This window comes from Colletotrichum costaricense, assembly GCF_030867565.1.
Source record: "Colletotrichum costaricense strain IMI 309622 chromosome Unknown Scaffold_10.1, whole genome shotgun sequence".
NCBI lineage: Eukaryota > Fungi > Ascomycota > Sordariomycetes > Glomerellales > Glomerellaceae > Colletotrichum > Colletotrichum costaricense.
In genome coordinates this window covers 46,703-65,189 of record NW_026848239.1, presented here as the reverse complement: position 1 = coordinate 65,189, position 18,487 = coordinate 46,703, and the positions used below count along the sequence as shown (strand labels likewise).

At 53.0% G+C, this 18,487-nt stretch overlaps 5 protein-coding genes across 5 annotated transcripts; 2 read left to right on the top strand and 3 right to left on the bottom strand.

The window, feature by feature from the left end:
• Nucleotides 1–39: 39 nt before the first annotated feature.
• CCOS01_09623 (inner centromere protein) lies at nt 40–4,331 on the bottom strand (the record flags this gene model as incomplete). The annotated part of the gene is made up of 4 exons (XM_060457781.1): nt 40–657; nt 715–3,957; nt 4,012–4,102; nt 4,156–4,331. The coding sequence occupies 4 exons, from the start codon at nt 4,329–4,331 to the stop codon at nt 40–42; spliced, it is 4,128 nt and encodes a 1,375-aa protein (XP_060310946.1).
• Nucleotides 4,332–4,856: 525 nt separating this feature from the next.
• Nucleotides 4,857–8,628, top strand: CCOS01_09622 (RecF/RecN/SMC N terminal domain-containing protein; the record flags this gene model as incomplete). Its single annotated transcript, XM_060457780.1, has 5 exons — nt 4,857–4,883; nt 4,934–4,974; nt 5,028–5,148; nt 5,214–8,299; nt 8,364–8,628. 5 exons carry the CDS (start codon nt 4,857–4,859, stop codon nt 8,626–8,628), a joined length of 3,540 nt encoding a protein of 1,179 aa, XP_060310945.1.
• Nucleotides 8,629–9,171: 543 nt separating this feature from the next.
• On the bottom strand, nt 9,172–10,900 carry CCOS01_09621 (MOSC domain-containing protein; the record flags this gene model as incomplete). Its single annotated transcript, XM_060457779.1, has 4 exons — nt 9,172–9,409; nt 9,494–9,605; nt 9,726–9,837; nt 9,980–10,900. 4 exons carry the CDS (start codon nt 10,898–10,900, stop codon nt 9,172–9,174), a joined length of 1,383 nt encoding a protein of 460 aa, XP_060310944.1.
• Nucleotides 10,901–12,092: 1,192 nt separating this feature from the next.
• CCOS01_09620 (uncharacterized protein) lies at nt 12,093–12,509 on the bottom strand (the record flags this gene model as incomplete). The annotated part of the gene is made up of 1 exon (XM_060457778.1): nt 12,093–12,509. The coding sequence occupies one exon, from the start codon at nt 12,507–12,509 to the stop codon at nt 12,093–12,095; it is 417 nt and encodes a 138-aa protein (XP_060310943.1).
• Nucleotides 12,510–14,751: 2,242 nt separating this feature from the next.
• CCOS01_09619 (uncharacterized protein) lies at nt 14,752–15,537 on the top strand (the record flags this gene model as incomplete). The annotated part of the gene is made up of 2 exons (XM_060457777.1): nt 14,752–14,924; nt 15,402–15,537. 2 exons carry the CDS (start codon nt 14,752–14,754, stop codon nt 15,535–15,537), a joined length of 309 nt encoding a protein of 102 aa, XP_060310942.1.
• Nucleotides 15,538–18,487: the final 2,950 nt, after the last annotated feature.

Here is an 18,487-nt window from a genome sequence, read left to right as displayed (position 1 = left end):
ACCCAACCACCAAAACCAACGCCAAGTCTGCGGCGACTCTCACATCAAGTCCTTGCTCATCTCGTAGGACCAACCACCCTCTCTGCGAAGCTTGTCGCGAGCTGCAAGATCCTTCCTAATCTCGTCTTCTGTCAAGCGATCCGATCCACTCCAGTTGGCGCTTGATGTGCGCGCGCGGAACTTGTGCCATCTCTCCTTGTTGTTAAACACTTCCTCCATGTTGAGGGCGCGGGGAGGCCCAAAGATACCCTCAGGATTCATGGTTTCCTGTTTCATGAGGGCGCGTCTCAAATCAGGCGAATCAGCCCAAGGGGCAACCCCAAAGTGGGAGTCGTCATCATCCTCGTCCTCATCTGTATCGATTTCAGGCAGCTCAATCTTTTCGCCGTCTTGGAATCGAGGAGACGATCTCGTAGCCTTGGCGGTAGACTTTGTGCTTGCAGCACCCATAGGTCGCGCCGGTGTCTTGTGAGCCGGGCCGGCAGGGTTTGGATTAGGCGCGAATGGAATGTGTCCCTGAGCAAACTGATTCATATCCACTTGTTTTGTGGACTTGATTGTGCTGTGGTGCTGGGCGGTGACGGTAGACTTGAACAAATCTCTGGAGGCACTCGGCGGTGCGTTGGTGTAGCCGTACGTCGACTTCGTGGGCATGTCCTGATGATCCACGTCAGCAAAGCTCCCGTCGTGCGCACTGAGTAATGAGTTACTAACCTTCTTGAAACCCACTGACGGAGGGCGAACAGGGGGGCCCTTGATGTTGGGTGGTTGGATGTCCATGTCAAGCTCATCAGCAAAGTCATCACTAGTGCGACGACGCTTGGCTTCCTGGGTCTTGTAAGACTGCCCGTTACGTGCGGGAGGGTTGCGAGAGCCATTGTCCTCTCTGCTGTCTTGCGGCAGGGGGCGCTTTGAGCCTGGCTTCGAAGCGTTAGAAAGAACAGCATTGACTGGTCGATCCTCTTGAGACCGATGGGCCATGGAGTTCATTCGGGACGGAGGCCGGGGAGGTTGGCCATCGGAGCGTTGACTGGCAGTGTAGTCGGGAGGGCCATTGGGCTGAGAGCGCACAGCAGGTGGTGGTGCTCGCGTCTGCTTGGCACGCTCAATAGCTGCCTGTCTCTGTGCACTCTTCTTCGCCTCGGCTTGCTCCTTCTCCCTCTCCCTCTGTCTCTCCGCCTCTTGTCGCCTTTGCAGTTCCTGCTTGCGCTCTTCCTCTTGAATCGCAGCGCGTTTCCGTTCGAGTTCGAGCTTCGCATCTCTCTTCCTTTGAGCCTCCCGCTCTTCTTGTTCCTTTCGCTTGGCGGCAAGCTCGAGTGCTTTCGGTCGGCCATTGGACGAGACAGAGCTCTTCATGCTCGCCAGAGATTGCTTGCTATGTGAGCCTGGCTGGCTTGATTTGGACTTGACCGACGAGCCCAGTGTCTCTTGCAGACCCGATGATAATGTGCTGTTGGAGGGGTGGAACTGCGAGTGTTGCGAGCCGGTGTTAACGCGAATGACGGTAGGCGCTTGCTTGATCTTGCTGGGTGCTTCCTTGGTTGGCTTCATTGGACGTCTGAGTTCCCGCTGCCTGGCCGTCTGGCTAGGGCCAACAGAGCGAGGAGCGGATGGCGGGGGCCTAGGGGTTGGCGCTTCAGCCATCTCGACATCGGGCTTTTCTGATTGTGAGGCCTGGGCAGCAGCCTCGGCCTCAGCCTGAGCCTTGGCCTTGCGGGGGCTAGTCCTTGTGGGCTTGGGTGCTTCCTTAGGCGCCGGCGTTCGAGCAGGTCGTTCAACCTCCCTGACTTGCTCTTGTTCAGGTTCCTTCTCCTTTTGAGCAGCAATCTTCTTCTCCATTGCGGCAATCTTTTCTTGTTCTTTGCTGAAAGTCCGGGCCTTTTCCCGCTCATCTGCACGAGCCTTGTCCAGCTTGCTCATCTGATCAGCCATCAGCTTGGCCTCTTTCTCTTTACGCTTGTCTTCCTTCTCCTTCTCAACGGAAGCCCGCGTTCTGCGCGCAACGGGCTTCTCGGGGCTCCCTATGCTGGAAAGTGTCTGAGCATCGGTTGCAATTCGCTTGGAAAGGTCAGGATATAATGGCTCTGCGGCGATTGATTGGGGCACAATTGAGTCTGTAGAGGGACCGGGGTTGATGCCAAAGCGAGCGGTGGAAGGTGACATTAGCGAAGATTTGCCTTCAGCGCTGATGGCCGCACTGCTCGCAAGAAGACCTTTGGAACTCTTCAGAATGGAAGACAGCTTGTTCTTGACCTGTTTCAATGGACTGTCCCGGAAGCTTCGTGTAGGCGATTGAGGAGTCTCGGGGCGTCCATCCTCCGGCACGGCTGACAGAGGGTTGGACACTGAAACATGCTTCTTGGCTGGAGACAGGTCTTCAACCATCTTGTCCTTGGAAAGATCAGGCAAGACAGAAACAGAAGCAGATTTGCCATGTCCAAACACACTGGTAGTACGCTCGGGGATGACAGGTGCCCGCTTGGGGGAGCCTGAGCGACCAGGAGATTGCCGCTGCTTAGGCAAAGCAAATTCAGGGCCGCTGACGGTGTCTGCCCTGTCGATGCCTTCCATGACGTCCGCAGTGTGGCTCTTAGGCAAATGCGGTCGTGGACTGGCCAGGGGCGTATCTTTCGCAGGCACAGGAGGTGCAATCCAGTCATCCTCTTCGCCCGCTTCCACTTCGTCTTCTTCATCATCGTCCTCCGGGAACGCTCCAGGAGTCGGTGGTGCAGCAGATCTCTTCGCGGGTGTTGCTGCCTTGGCATCTGCAACTGATTGGGTCACAGTCGTTTGTGCAAGCTGTTGCGCAACCGCTGAGCTCGGGATCGACTTTGAAGGTCGGCTTGCGTTCGGTTGAGATTTACCGAGCAAGTTGATTTGGTCTTGTAGTCGTTGAGTGTATGTCTTGTTGTGGTTGGAGGCGTAGTTGTCGACCTCCTTTGTGTCTTCGGCTGAGCCATCGATGCTCATTCCGTCATCGTTGCCTTCCTCGTCGTCTGATTCCCCAAGTAGTTCCATGTTGTTTCCCAAGCTCTTTCCTCCCGTTTGCCGACCGTAGTAACTCTGACGGTTCATATCCAAGTGGCTGGTCCTAGAGACACGAGCCCCGATACTCTTATTCTTAAGAGGCTCTCTAGCAGGAAGTGAAGCAAAGTTGAGGCTGCTCTTTCTGACTGGGCGGATCGGGCTCGACTCGTCATCCGACGGTGATCGTGTATCATCGTCCATGTGGACGTCCACATCATCCTGTGTTTCAGCAGCAGGCGAAGGCTCGGGCATGGGAGATGGTGCAGCTCCAAGCACAGGTGAGGATGGCGGTGAAGACTGCTTCGCTGGGGAGCGCTTCTTTGGTGAGGCCTTGATAGGCGACACGCTTTTTTTTGCGGAGCGAGGCTTGGGTGATACGATAGGAGGCGAGGGCGTTCTGGCTTCCTTGGCCGGGCTTGGGGCAGCTGAGGTCTTGGACGATGCTGGGGATGGAGCTTCCTCGATGAGATCGCGTATAACCCGCGTTGTCTGCTCCTCCTTGGCCGTTTGAAAAGTAACTTCAGGAGAGCGCATAGTGCGTGTTTCGGTAGGGCTTTGAGGCGCGCTCTGCTCGATGGCCTCGAAGGCGACATGGCCGGTTCGTCCAGCAGTCTTTGGGGGGCTCGATCGTGGCTCGCCAATCTGTGTCTCCTCTTCAATCAGGTCGACATCCATGTCGTCGTCGTCTTCCTCTTCGTTGTCCATGTTGTCGACATCCTGGCTGCCATAGTATCCGGAATCGGCTAGTGCAACGGGCTGTTTCGAAACCGGCCTAGGGGAGGGGGCAGCCTTGAGGGGCGAAATATTCCTGTTGATCAAAGGTGATGATGTTGATGGCGCAGGGTGGGCAGTGGGAGTAGCGCGAGTAAGATGTTGTGTGAAAGTGTTTGGGGCGCCGTTGGGAGTGGAAGAGAACACATCTGATAGTGGCTGCACCTTGTTAGCGGACGTTGATATTTGCGCGCGTGAGAGGAGTAAACTCACGATACGAGGCTCGCCATTGTCGACCTTACGCGCCGTGCGGGGCGTTTTGCTTCGAAGCTTTCCAGGTGTCTTGAAGATCTCGGCGACATTGCTGTCAAGGTAGTTAGCAATCGTTACAGAGCAACTAGCTAGGGGTCACCATACATCTCGTTCTCGTTGAAGACCCCAGCCATATGCTCATTAAGCCAGTCAAACTCGTTTCTCGCGGCAAAAGAGAACTCCTCGGCCTCAGCCTGAACGATGCTAAGGGCTGTAGTTCGTTCTTCGTTAATCCATGACGCGGAGCCAATAGGCACACGCGTTCCTCGCATCGTCGCCATTGTGAGGGGTAGATCGCGACGCGCAAGAGTGTCGCTGTGAAAGAGAAGAGAAATGCTAGCTGGTCATCGAGTTCGGAATGTGGTAGCTGGGTGTAGTAAGGTAGTTGCTGGAAAAGAAGGGGCAGAGGAAAGCAAAAAGTGGAAAGCACACAAAAGTTGTATGGATGTGTGGTGGTGTTGATGGACCTGGATTTGAATTGCATTGCGAACCGAATGTTTTGGTCGAGTCCGAATTCGGCTTAGCGCGGCTGAAGCTCGTGGGGCTGCCTGAGCCGGGGCAATCACAGATTGACAGTCGCGCTTGCGGCTTGCGGGAGACTCGCGGTGCCCTGTGTGACTGCCCGCCCCATATGTGTGCTGTCCCCGATAAGGGCCTTATCGGGCGGGAGTGCGGGAGGGTCCAAACCTTCCGTCCATGGGAAGGGGGGGTGAAGTGGAAACGCGACCGATCGAAAGTAAACAATAAGACCTTGACTCTGACAACACTCCTCAGCAACACCATCGTCAACAACTAACTACGGCAGCATGAGGGTCATAGAGGTCATTATAGACGTATGCGATCACATTCCGTCTCTTATCTTTTCGATGCTAACAGTATTCAGGGCTTCAAGTCGTATGCCGTGCGAACGGTGATTTCGGGATGGTAAACAAACCCCTTGCCTTGGCTGTGAGGGGACGAAAGCTCACACAACACAGGGACGAAAGTTTCAACTCGATCACTGGTCTCAACGGATCCGGAAAGTCCAACATCTTGGACGCCATCTGCTTCGTTTTGGGAATTACCAACATGACAACAGTCCGAGCGCAAAATCTCCAGGTGCGTAGCCATCCATTGCGGTGCATTCTGCTGGTGACAGGTGAAGCTGATGCTATTCGCAACAGGATCTTATCTACAAGCGCGGTCAAGCCGGTGTGACGAAAGCGAGTGTTACAATTGTTTTCGACAATAGAGACAAGAAGAAGTCGCCGATCGGCTTCGAGGAGTACTCAACCATCAGTGTAACTCGACAAATCGTCCTTGGCGGCACATCCAAATACCTCATCAATGGACACCGAGCCCAACAACAGACTGTACAAAACCTTTTCCAGTCTGTCCAGCTAAACATCAACAACCCAAATTTCCTCATTATGCAGGGCCGAATCACAAAGGTTCTCAACATGAAGCCGGTCGAAATTCTGGCCATGATTGAAGAAGCTGCGGGAACCAGAATGTTTGAGGACAGGAGGGACAAGGCGCTTAAGACCATGGCAAAGAAAGAGATGAAACTGCAAGAAATCACCGAGCTGCTACGAGACGAGATCGAGCCGAAGCTCGAGAAGCTCAGGACGGAGAAGCGAGCCTTCCTGGACTTCCAACAAACCCAGAACGATCTCGAGCGTCTTACACGGGTGGTCGTGGCGCACGACTACGTAAGGTGCCAAGAAAAGCTTGAGCAATCCGCAGCAGACCTGGAGGGCAAGAAACAAAGACAAAAAGACCTCGAGGAGTCTGCGGCACGACTGAAGAGCGAAATCTCACACCTTGAAGAGGATGTCAAACGAGTCCGAGCTCAGCGCGACAAGGAGTTGAAGAAAGGAGGAAAGGCGCAAGCCTTGGAGGATGCCGTCAAGAAGCACTCAAACGAGCTGGTCAGACTTGCCACGGTCATGGACTTGAAGAAGTCCAGCATGGCGGAAGAGAAAGAGAAGAAGACGGCTGTCGAGAAGAACGTCGCGGAGCTGGAGGCGACACTGCAAGAAAAGACTCAGGCCTTTGAGGAGATCAAAGCCCGATTCGACGCAGCCAAGGACGACCTGGAGAAGCAAAGCCAAGAAGCCGAATCCAAGGAGGAACTCTTGCAAACCTTGCAGACTGGTGTTGCATCCAAGGATGGTCAGGAAAGCGGTTACCAAGGCCAGCTGCAAGACGCAAGGAACCGCGCGACAGCATCGGTTACCGAACAGGAGCAAGCAAAGATGAAGATTGCTCATCTCGAAAAGCGTATCAAGGAGGAGGAGCCGCGAGCCAAGAAGGCGAAAGAGCAGAATGCCGACCTTCTCAGGGATCTCGAAGGCCTAAGGTCACAGGCGCAGAAGCTCGAGAAAGAGCTCGGACGACTAGGCTTTGAGCCCGGCCAGGAAGAGCAATTGTACCAGAAGCAGTCGTCCCTGCAGCAGCAGATCCGAGGTCTTCGACAGGAGGCCGACGGCCTGAAGCGCAAGGTCGCCAACATTGACTTCAACTATGCCGACCCGACACCCAACTTCGATAGATCAAAGGTCAAGGGCTTGGTTGCCCAGCTGTTTACACTCGACAAGCAAAACACACAAGCCGGTACTGCGCTCGAGATTTGCGCTGGTGGTCGCCTTTACAACGTCGTGGTTGACTCCGAAGTCACTGGCACTCAACTGCTTCAAGGAGGAAAGCTTCGCAAGCGTGTCACCATCATTCCTTTGAACAAGATTGCGGCCTTCAAAGCCTCGGCTCAGGCCATCGGGGCTGCCCAAAGAATTGCACCAGGCAAGGTTGACCTAGCCCTGTCACTCGTCGGCTACGACAATGAGGTCTCCGCCGCTATGGAGTATGTTTTCGGCAACACTCTCATCTGCGCAGATGCAGAGACGGCCAAGAGGGTCACCTTCGACCCCAACGTCAGAATGAGGTCCATCACCCTTGAGGGTGATTCTTATGACCCTTCAGGCACACTCTCGGGTGGTAGCTCCCCCAACTCCAGTGGTGTGCTCGTCACGCTGCAAAAGCTTAACGAGATCACACGCCAACTCAAGGAGACCGAGTCTTCGTTGCACCAGCTTCAGCTCACTATTGCGAGTGAGAAGTCAAAACTTGACCACGCTCGCAAGATCAAGCAGGAACTTGACCTGAAGAGCCACGAGATCAAGCTTGGTGAAGAGCAGATTAGCAGCAACTCTTCTTCTTCAATCATCCAAGAGGTGCAGAACATGAAGGAAACCATTGCCCAGCTCAAGAGCGACACTGCGGAGGCCAAAAAGAGGCATTTCGAAGCCACTGCTGACGTCAAGCGGATTGAGAAGGACATGAAGGACTTCGACAACAACAAGGATGCCAAGCTTGTTGAGCTCCAGAAATCATTGGACAAGCTGAGGGCCGACCTAACCAAGAACACTGCTTCCGTCAAGGTTCTACAGAAGGAAGTACAGGGCGCTCAGCTCGACTCAGAACAGGTCTCTGGCGATTTGTCCGCGGCCCGCGAACAGCAGCAAGAGGTTGAAGTAGCCATCAAGGCCCAGCAGCAGGACGTCGAGGATCTTGTCAAGCAGCAAAGCACCCTGCAAGAGACTCTTGACGGTGTCCAGGCCGAGCTTGACGATGAGCGGGCCAAGCTCCATGGATTCGATGACGAACTCCACGCCCTCGAAGATGCTACCCGATCCAAGAACGCCCGCATCGCCGAGGAGAGTCTCGAGATGCAGAAGCTTGGCCATCAGGTCGAAAGGTTCCACAAGGAGCAGCAATCGGCCGTGCAAACTGTTGCGCACATGGAGAAGGAGCACGACTGGATTGCCGACGAGAAGGAGAACTTTGGCCGTTCAGGAACGCCGTATGACTTCAAGGGTCAGAACATTGGCGAGTGCAAGTCGACGCTCCGTAACCTCACGGACCGCTTCCAGGGCATGAAGAAGAAGATCAACCCCAAGGTCATGAACATGATTGAGAGTGTCGAGAAGAAGGAGGTGTCACTCAAGCACATGATGAAGACTGTCATCCGCGACAAGCGCAAGATTGAGGAGACCATCATCAGCCTGGACGACTACAAAAAGAAGGCCCTGCAAGAGACATGGGAGAAGGTCAACGGCGACTTTGGTCAGATTTTCAACGAGCTCTTGCCCGGCAGTTTCGCCAAGTTGGACCCCCCTGAAGGCAAGACCATTAGCGATGGTCTCGAAGTCAAGGTATCCCTTGGCAAGGTGTGGAAGCAGAGCTTGACTGAGCTGTCTGGTGGTCAGAGGTAAGCATACACTCAATCTTTTCCACTAAGTTTCAATGAATTCAAACTAACGCTTGCAATTTAGATCTCTCATCGCCCTTTCACTCATCATGGCCCTGCTGCAGTTCAAACCTGCGCCCATGTACATTCTTGACGAGGTTGACGCCGCGCTGGATCTGTCCCACACGCAAAATATTGGTCGCCTGATCAAGACGCGTTTCAAGGGCTCGCAGTTCATCGTCGTCTCTCTCAAGGACGGCATGTTCCAGAACGCGAACCGCATCTTCCGGACTCGCTTCAGCGAAGGAACCAGTATGGTTCAAGCATTGACGCCTGCTGACATGAAGTAAACGTGTTTGTTCGCGTTTGCTCGTGAATGTTTCTAAAATGGTTTTCGGATCGCGACATGATGATGATGACGATGATGGGATTTTCTTCCTCTTTTCCGTTTGCCATTGGGGCCTCTCTCCCGGTCTGAAGTAGAGGCGCAAGAGTACTCGATGGGGTTTCTGGGTCGGGCTGAAATTTCTTTTCGTTGGATACCACAGCGGAGCACGCTTTCTGTCGTTTTTCTGCACTAGGTTCGGACGGGCTTGTCTCTCTCACGCAAAACAAGCCGGAAATATGGGAGTAATTGGCATGATATCTAATGGAGGTTGCGAGTGCGAATATTAGGAAATCAAATTTGTTTTTTCCTGTTCTTAACCTACAACGTTCTCTCCTGCGTGTGATTGAAGTCTATGTCTATTATGCCATTTCACACACCGTAATCAAGCAAGACGAAAATCCAACCACTCTTCTCTCCTCAGCAGCACCAAATCGCCTCATCAGCCACTACCCAGATACTCTTTCTTCTCCTTCAGGATTAAGATCAAGATAAGTGGCCTGGATTTTCACTGCTTGATGTACACGTGGTCGCCGCGCTCAAGCACGGATACGTCCATGCCGACCTCGAGCCAGGCCTGCATGTACTCGACGCGATCGGTGCCCTCGAAGAGCGGGCACATTTGCATGCCGAGGCACCCCATGCGCGGGGCGCCCTCGTCGACATCGCGGAGCTTGCGGAGGGACCGGTCCGGTTCGGCGCCGTGGCGGGCGCCGGTTACTGGGTCGACGTTAGGCATTTTGCAGCTTTGAGGGGGTGTTAGTCAAGGTGTTTTTTTGAGTGAGTGAGTGAGTGAGTGAGTGAGTGAGGAAAGGAGGAAGGGAGCTTACCGAACGGTACGGCACGAGACTTGGAATTTGGCCGGGACGGTGACCTTTGAGGTGCCCTGGGTGAAGTTGACCCATTTCCATGATTCCTCATCGTAGGCTGGCGCATCAGAGACTATGTTGTCACAGGATTTCGTCAGTAAAGCTCTTGAGCCTTAAAAGTTTGCCCGCTATCGAGCCTCTAGAGAGTCTCGAGGGAAGGAGATCATCTCATGCTATATTAAATCGAACTTACCAATGATGTTGGACCGGAACCTCCTGACATCGAGATGCTTGAGTTCGTCGTCCTTGGGCACCTTGGCGTCAAAGTCCTGGAGACTGCTGATGTTCATGATATGCAGGGGATACTTTTTTCAAATGATCCGTTAGCTTCAAGTCTCCTTCTCTCACTTCCCACACATCCATTTCTTATCCCTCTCAACGAAGAGAAACCCGAAAAAGGGGTAAGGGGACCCAAAACCGAGAACCAAAGGAGGAACAAAAACTCACAGCATCCTGGAATCCAACAATAGGTTGATACCCAGCCTCCTCCTTCCTCGGCGCACACCGATACACCTCCCTCAACTGCCCCGGATCAACCCGGAACAGCGCCAGCTTGTTGCTCACCCCCAAATACCGACACAGCTCCCCCGGCAACTCCTTCTCCATATTCAGAGCCGGCACGACCTCCTTCCACACCTTGACGTCCTCGCGCGTGTAACCGCGCTCCGCAATCTCCGCGTCCGTCGGAAACTCGACCGGCAACAACACCTCCATCTCCGGCTGGCCCCTCCACCCGTCCCGGATCTTGGACGCCACCCACGACATGGTGCCCCGGAACCCCGGTTCCCGCCAGGGGAACCGCATCACGATCCACGCGTCGGAGGACTTTTCCATGAAGACTGTGGACTTGGTCGCGTCGGGCACGTAGACGTCTACCTTGATGGTCGCGAGGAGCGGGAACTGGCGCTGCGTGACGAATTCCCAGGTGTGTTCGTCCTTCGCCTCGGCCGAGTCGTCCACGGCGGCCGGGAAGCGGGACTTGAGCTGCGCGAAAGTGTACAGCCTGTCGAATTCCAGGCCCGTCGGGAGGAGCTTGCTCCGGGTCACTTCGATTCCGCGGCATGATTTGATGGGGTAGACGCAGAGCGCCTTGACCCGGGCGACGGGCCCGGTGCCGGTGCCGGCATTGGAAGTGCTGCCGGCGTCGGCCTTGACGGAGTACTGGTCCCGGAGGTTGCTCTTTGGCGGCGAGACGCCAATCTTGGTGTGGGTTGAGCGTAGGGCGTCGCTGGTGGTGGCCGGGATGGGGGGGAAGATGTAGAGGACCGGGACGAGGAAGCAGAGGAACGTGGCGAAGGGGAGGAGGTAGAAGCCGATGCCAAGGTGGTGTGGCTCACCCAGAGCGGATGCCGAGATATTTGGGTCCATTATGATTATGCTTCTTTCTCTCCCTCTGTTATTGCCGTTGATCCTGTTGTTGCTTGTATTCTCAATGTTTTGTTTGTTGTGTGCTCTCTGTGTACAACAGTATCTGGTTCTCCCTGCGATCACTCACTCACTCACTCCCTTGCTTGTAAGACGGATACGGGTGGGTTGTGATGAGAATCGGACGTGTGGTTGGAAGCTCCACCACCAATTTCACACACGTAGTGTTTTATTTCGTCGACGATGTAATCGAGGGCTTCCAGTTCATGGTACGATATGAGCTTCATCATCTCACCCTTTTAGAACCACGCTTCCTATTGACAGCGCGGCTGAAACCTTCCATTCATCCCTTTTGGCAGGGTCCAAGACCCCTACGGCCCGGGCGCGTGCTTGATGCTGGCCTCACGTGCAGAATCAAGTGACCAGCTTCTTCCAAGAGACAGTTTCCCCTGCTTAGTCACTCAACCCTCCCCCAAGGGAAGCTGGTCTGTGCTTGAAACGAAACTTGGTCCAAGGAAACTCGGTCCCGAGTCCCCCGCGCCTGATTTCAGAACCGCCGCACGTATAGGCGGTGGGCAACGGTATCTGCAGTTCCGTCACTGGTGTCTGTATGTAGCTCCCTAGGAGCACCCACGGCCACCTCGAGACGTATAATCGTCAATTCGAAACAAAAGCAGGGGAATTGTTGCGATCTTCGTTGCGAAAAGCGGGATGATGCCATCAGCACGGGGGACTGCAGATGCCACGTACTGGCGACCCCTACACCCCTATCAGCCACAGCAGATGGATGACGCCAACATCCACATCACTCTCCCACGCCTCCTTGTCGATTCTTACGTCCGTATGCGTAATAACTTTAGAGGTGCTGTGACACATCTCTAGCGGCAATTAGTCTCGGCGCCTTTTGAATTTTTATTTTCCTTCAGTTGGCTTCTGTCTTGTGCGACGAATTAAATTCATGACTCCCGGACGCTTCAGCATTGGGATTTGATGTCGAACGGGGAAGGGCGCATGAGATCGTCCGCCAGCCTCCAGGTCTAGAAGAACCATTACCTATGTACCTCAACAAGTCGATCTGGAGGTGTAAACCCCGTCCCTTCCTTCAGGGCGAATTGTTAAGGACCCGACGAGGTTCTTCCGACAACCTCTGAGCATCATAGCATTCGCAAGGTACCGACAGCTTTAGCCGCCGCTTCTAACTCGGTCGTCGTGTTACCGACGTAGCAGGAGTGACTGTAACGCTAAGTTCGTATATCACCAAGGAAGAACGCCTCCGACCGCGAGTGGCTTTGCGCCCGTTGTAATCTGATGGCAACAGATGAGGTTGGGCTGTTGTTGAGTGTGAGTGAATGCCACTCGGTCTGATCGCAATGTCACAATGGGCTGGCGAACATAGTCCGTTCCTGGCGTAGCATCCATTGGGCGTCTCCTGCATAATCCCCGAGAGGAAATCCCAAACTGGTAGCATTGCAACAGGAGAGGAAGGTAAGGCGATGTCGTTGATGCCCATTGCGATTGGATGTTCAAATCCAGAGTAGTATCCCCTCGTCGGATCGGAAAATTCGAAGGCGGGCTGTCCCTGAGACTGCGCGAAAGAACTTTGAGGCTGCATGGATCCAGTTCTATGGGATCTACAAATACGGTCTGGTATGGTCTGATCACTGTTGGTCCAGCTCTTCAATCTGCCGACTTGTAGATGCGCGCAGGTCTGCTGTGATAAATGCGAGTACATGTGAACTATCCCTTGAAAAAACTCTGGAAGTCCTACTGTTACTCGCCATGTTAAGCTCCAGTACCAGAGGCGGAGGAGTAACAAGACGAAGCCAATGTCACCATGTGTATGGCTGTGTAATAGATCGATCACGAATGCCTTTCCAATAGGAAGAATGGTAATGGTTGCACCGATACTATGCGACCAGGGAAGCTTTGAGATATCGGCAGATCATTTGCATCGTTCCTGCGCCTCTGACCCGTCTGGGACGCGCGTTATAGGTAGGTAGTAGCCTTTGAGGAATTCGGCCCGGACGAAGAAGAGCCGCACGTCCATCTAAAGTGTGAGGTACCGTATGGAAGAGGCCATTGCGATGCTCAATGCCGAAAGTAATTCGTCCATCGCGTCGGAGATTGACAAAGAAAGGCGCATGTATCGATATACCCTACACCGGATGGTACTTTGCCGCGGATTTCGAAGAGAAGATCAGGATGCTACTCTGATACTGTGACTGTGGCTTTGAGGTCTGAACACATAGACCCTGACTGGGGATGGGAAAGAGAAGGCATCCCACAACCCGGCTTAGATCGCACGGCTGAACGAAGACGACATCCCGGAGCGGTCGGTCCACTCAGCGCCATCCGGGGTAAGAACTTGATATCAAAGCGCACGATGAGTATGGTCGCAGATGATGGACAACCTCACCAGGTTTTCACCAAGCAGCACGAGCTGGGGTGTACAAGCTACAGACCGCATATTCCTTCAGGTCAGCATCTCCATCTTGTAGAAAGGTACACAGCTGGTTGAGTAGGAGTAGATACGGAGCATCTTAAAGAGACCATCACCAAAGTCTCCTGAACATGGAACAAGAATTAGAAATTACTAGAGGCCTTTGCGCCCGTAGTAAGACATGGCTGACCCCATAGCAACTGGGTATGATGATGACCAATGAACCGTGATTGCAAAAGGCGAGGAATGACGGCGATGGTCATCACAGTGGGTTGGCTGTGGCTCCTAGGGAGTCGAGGCCAGGACCTTCTCTCCAAGACTGACGTATGCCTGGCCCCTGTGTTTTGATGCCTCTCTTAAGATGCGGTTTTCCCCCCTCCCTTTTCCCATCTCCCGGGTAATTACGCAGTGATGGTCCTCTGTTGATATGCCGTCCTTGATGTCTTTGATGACTTTTGTTCCCTGTTCATAGGTAGTCGTGTATGTTGATGTCAACATGGGGCTGTAGTAGAGCCATGTTGTTGGCTAGTCCGGTTGATTCAACCTGAAAACGCCTTCCTCATTGTGTCAGCCATCCGCTTGATCTTTTAGATAAGTTAGCTATCGGAGCATATGCCAACATGGGTTTGGTGAACATACCTACAGTCGATTTGACCAGCCACAACGGCAGGGCCTCTTTGCTGATCTCACTTGACGGCACTTGCGATTGCTTCGAAGCCAATGCTGGCCGCTTCTGCCCCACTGTGAAAGGATGGGAAAGCGGACGAAGTACAGAACGATGTGAAGCCTTGGGTTCATCTGAGGACGAGGCCCCCATGCCCCCCGTCTTTGCGATCCTTCTAGGCCCTGGCTAGGCAAATTTTGGTAAGACGCCAAGCATCGTTGGCCTTTTTGTTTTCGCGCTAGACTTTTGGACGAAAGACGTTCGTGGTATGGCGAGTGGCTGCATATATGTTAACCAAATGCGGGTTCGCGTTCTTTGTTCAGGCATGTACCTCTCTCTCGAGAGAGAGGTACAATCATGTTGCGTTCTTTTGTGAAGACTGATTGACTCTGCCAGTCTATGGATGGTTGTGCCCAGATTTGGCAGAATACCGGAAGAGCTATAGCGTGCTTCGAGGCTGGCAGCAATTGAGCATTTTCTACCGCTTGTCGCCCTTAACGCAAAGGTCATACCTAACATTTGGGATTCTTCTCCGGGTCCGCGGGAGTCGAAGTCAGGTTTCTCTTGATTTGTTGTAATACCGAGCAGCTTCCCGCCTTCGGGGGTTGCTAGGATATGAGCAAGGGAGCCATTATCACTTTCGTTCGGCGTCGTGCTCGTTTGATCACTGCGTGTAAAGCTAAAGGCTATATCAAGCCATCTTATTACTTGTGATTTGCAAACCGTATCCGCCATGTCGCGCTGCCAAACATGACTGTCTTCTGGTACTACCAGCCTTTCGCAGGCAGTTCATCCGATGGCGTCAACCTCGAAAGGGCAAGACGTTTTGGTGACACTATCGAGCAAAATAAGCCAACGGCCGTTACCGTTGACTATCTGCAGCGATCAAGATTCCGCGCGCCACAGATGGTTCAACGGCTGTTGTAACGTTTGCAAACTTTTCATCCTCGAGTTCTGCAACTCGCGAGTGCCGTTCGGCAACGATTTCGTTCCCAATTGAGAACCGTATGCCATGTTTGCTTGTCCAAGCAGTCCCTCCATTTCGGGGTGGGTTAGTTGTCAAATCCGTGCCGTAACTTTGCAAGGAGTCTCTATCGACCAGGCCACGCTAGATTAGGCCACTGTCAGGATTTGAATAGGGAGCCTGGGGCCGTAGCTGCAGGACTGTGGGAACTATTGAGCATGATGCTTGTGCTTCTGTGAGGGGTCCTATCTGGGCGTATTCCCCTTTTCTATGGGTAGATGCATCCCGTCCCTGTTATGGAGTGTTGATCCACAGACGAGAAGGCCACATTGTTGACGGCTAACATGTGATTTGCTGGAGTATCCGTATACGAACGGCGCTTCTCTTGGTCATCTCTCAATGACAATATTGACTGCTCTGTGCTGGGGGTATGTAGTGGGAAAAAACTCTTGGCCGTCGTTGAACCCGGTGGTCAGCATCGAGGTTCCGAGGCGGCCGACATATTGAGAAGCAAATCTGCAGTCGGTACCCGTATCAAAACCCATGATCCCAACAAGGACCCAGAACTATGACCGCCTCCTTGGTGGGGTATTGCAAAAAGCAATGAAGGAAGACTTGCGAGAGGCTTCAGGGCTCAGGCCTGTCGTAGGCCCCCTTGTCTCGGGGCGTGCCTTGCCACGGGAAATCTGCAACCCTGCACCGGCAGCGGATGACCTGGGTCACCAAGAACGGTGGGAGAAAGTGAGGTGCGTCTGTTGCTTGGGACTATACCAGACGACTAACACCCTCGACGGTGGAACAAAGTAGGACATAGAGCGCTGCAAATAAAATTGCGAGACGATGGCGGTTTTGTGGCGAATCCTGCAAATGAGACCATGCATTATCTTTTCCGGATAAAGCGTCTTCTCCGTCATATATGACGGGTTTGAAGACTCGTCCCGGTGGGCCAGATCCTGCTATAGGGTGCTACTTTTGATATTGAAGCAAACAGCATGGATGGTATGAAGTCGCAGCTTCGAGCAGCTGATTGCGTCGTGACTCGGGTTCTCCCGAGCCATAGTAGACTGTGGTGCGGTGCGGTACGACACGGATAGGACGGTTGGATTAAGACGCAACAAGCCCAGAAGCGCTGCAAACTTTCGACCAGGCCAGGCTGACATGCTGGAAAAAAAAGTTGAGGGGTATTTTCTGTTCTAGAAGCCGGGCCCCCGGTGATGGGCGCGACAGAACCAAACCACGCAAGAAACAGGGACAGAATTGGGTTCCATTGTGCGGCAAACACGGAGCAGATGAGACGTTGTAGTCCATCTGGATGATCGATTTGTTAACGCGCTGTCGACTGGGAGAGTGTAGGGCGAAGCAAAGTCTAAAGCTTCAGCTCAGCTAGTCTTTTTGGTGCAATGTAGAGCCAAGATGCTCAGAGATGCATTTGGAGCATGCCGTTTTTGGCGACGGACGCACAGGGCGCTTATTCTTTGATGTGACTTGTGAGGGCGGATGTGAGGTGTGTTTAAACTGTGGCGGCGTGCAATAAGGCTGATTATCCGGTAGGTATTACTTGACAGCTGCAAGCAGCAAAACATGGGAATGGAGTGGATGACTGAGATGGTCCAGGTCCAGCTGAGATGTCTCGGAAAGTGCCGCAATTCGCCTTTCGTTGACCAAGCTCACTGGCGCTGTCGCTCAGGAGCCGTGGTTTATTTTAAAAAATTGCTGCGTCGCGATGGAATTTTGCTTTGAATGTGCGAGAGAAGATGCAATGCGGTGCGATGCAGCGCAGTGCATGACATGACATGGCATTGCAGCAGCTGAATCTAAGTTACAGCACACTCCATATTGTTGTCCACAACCGTCCCAAGCTAAGAGGGCGAATGAGGCAAGTGTGGCCACATGAGATGCATCTCAGGCAAGTACCTATGCCCATGAGCCAGTTCCTAGGGGCGGAAAGACGCGGGAAGTGACTGGCCGGGGAAATGGAAGGAAGGACCTTAGATGGTAAGTACAGATACGGGTACGTATACCTTCTCAATCGGTATTACTACCTTAACCCAGCTTCACAGGTACGGATATATACGACTGAGCCGACTGCTGCCAAACCTCAGGTACTGCCTTTGCCAGTAGCAGCTGCAGTTTCCTTCCGACCGTGAAAAAGAAAAGAGACAAGTGTACAAATTCCAGGAAAACATGTCATGGAGGCAAAAAAAAAAAAAAAAAAAAAAAAACAGACCGGCAGGTGCACAATACTGCAGCGCACCTTCGATCGGTCTGGGCCGCTAAAAACCATTGGATCGGGTCATTGCACGTTAAATTCACAATACCGTAACGCCGCAATGAGGCATATCCCAGTTCAAACCGACATCTGACTGGCTGGGGGCGGCGTGAGGAGGGGAGAGAGAGAGAGAGAGAGAGTGTGTGTGTGTGTGTGTGTGTGTGTGTGTGTGTGTGAGAAGATGGGCAATGGCAACCTACCTTAAGTCAGCTTGTGCCGTATGCCGTAGCACAGTGGGAAGAAGAGGAGGCAACTTGTTGGAGAAGTGAGAGAAAAGGATGTTGTTGGAGAAAGTAGACTGCGAGGAGCTGTGTGAGTGAAGTCACTGAAGTGGTGTGTGAGCGTGCAGCGTGAGATGTGAGGCAAGGCGCAATGATCAAGAGCCGGCACTTTCCCTACCATCCGGATCTTACCTGAGAATTTGAAAGCACGCGCTACATATTGCAGGTCCCTGTCCAGCCTCGGTCTTCCTTGCTCAAGCTCGGCCCCTAAAGCAGGTGCAATGCGGAGATGAAGCCACCGTGCAAGGTTGGACGCTGTAATTTTGAATTCTTCACTGAGGGACTTGCGGATATTGAAGCCGACTTTGGCATATGTTGGCAGCTTCATGACTTAGGGCACTGGAATCATGGAATAGGAAAACATGGTTATTACATGGTAGACCACTGATTATTGAGGTAAGGCAGTGTACCTTGCTCTGGAGTCTGCTTGGTGCTAACTGGGGTTCCGCCACCCACCGCTCTTTTATTTTTGCTTCTCATTTTGTGGGATTCCACTCCTGTATCAAGATATAATAGTACCTAGTGTAGACGACAGAATTGAATGATTCAGGAAGGTCCAAGGGAAAATCGAGGTTCGTAAGACCATGTATGCATAGACACAGTTCCTTGGCCATTAGATTATCCAATGATCGACTCGTTGCAAACTTTGACCGATATATATTTGGCCATAGGAACGAACTCTGGTTGGACGAATGCATCAAGTCTCCAGTGTATCGTCGGATCTTGCGTTGCCGCGCATTCCTTGAATCCATGAACATGACTGCATACCGAGTTGTCACTGACTCTTGAGTCTCAACCCCAACTCCTTTTGACCCTCCTCGTACGCCTGAAGTAGAGTGTCGAATGCAGATGGAAATGTGTTCAGGTCCAGGATATGAGCAGGGCTTTGCTCCCAAGGTACTCCATTCGGATAGACCACGGGGCCATGTCATGTTTCTCTCCGATTACCAAATTGGCAGAATTGAGGCAGGC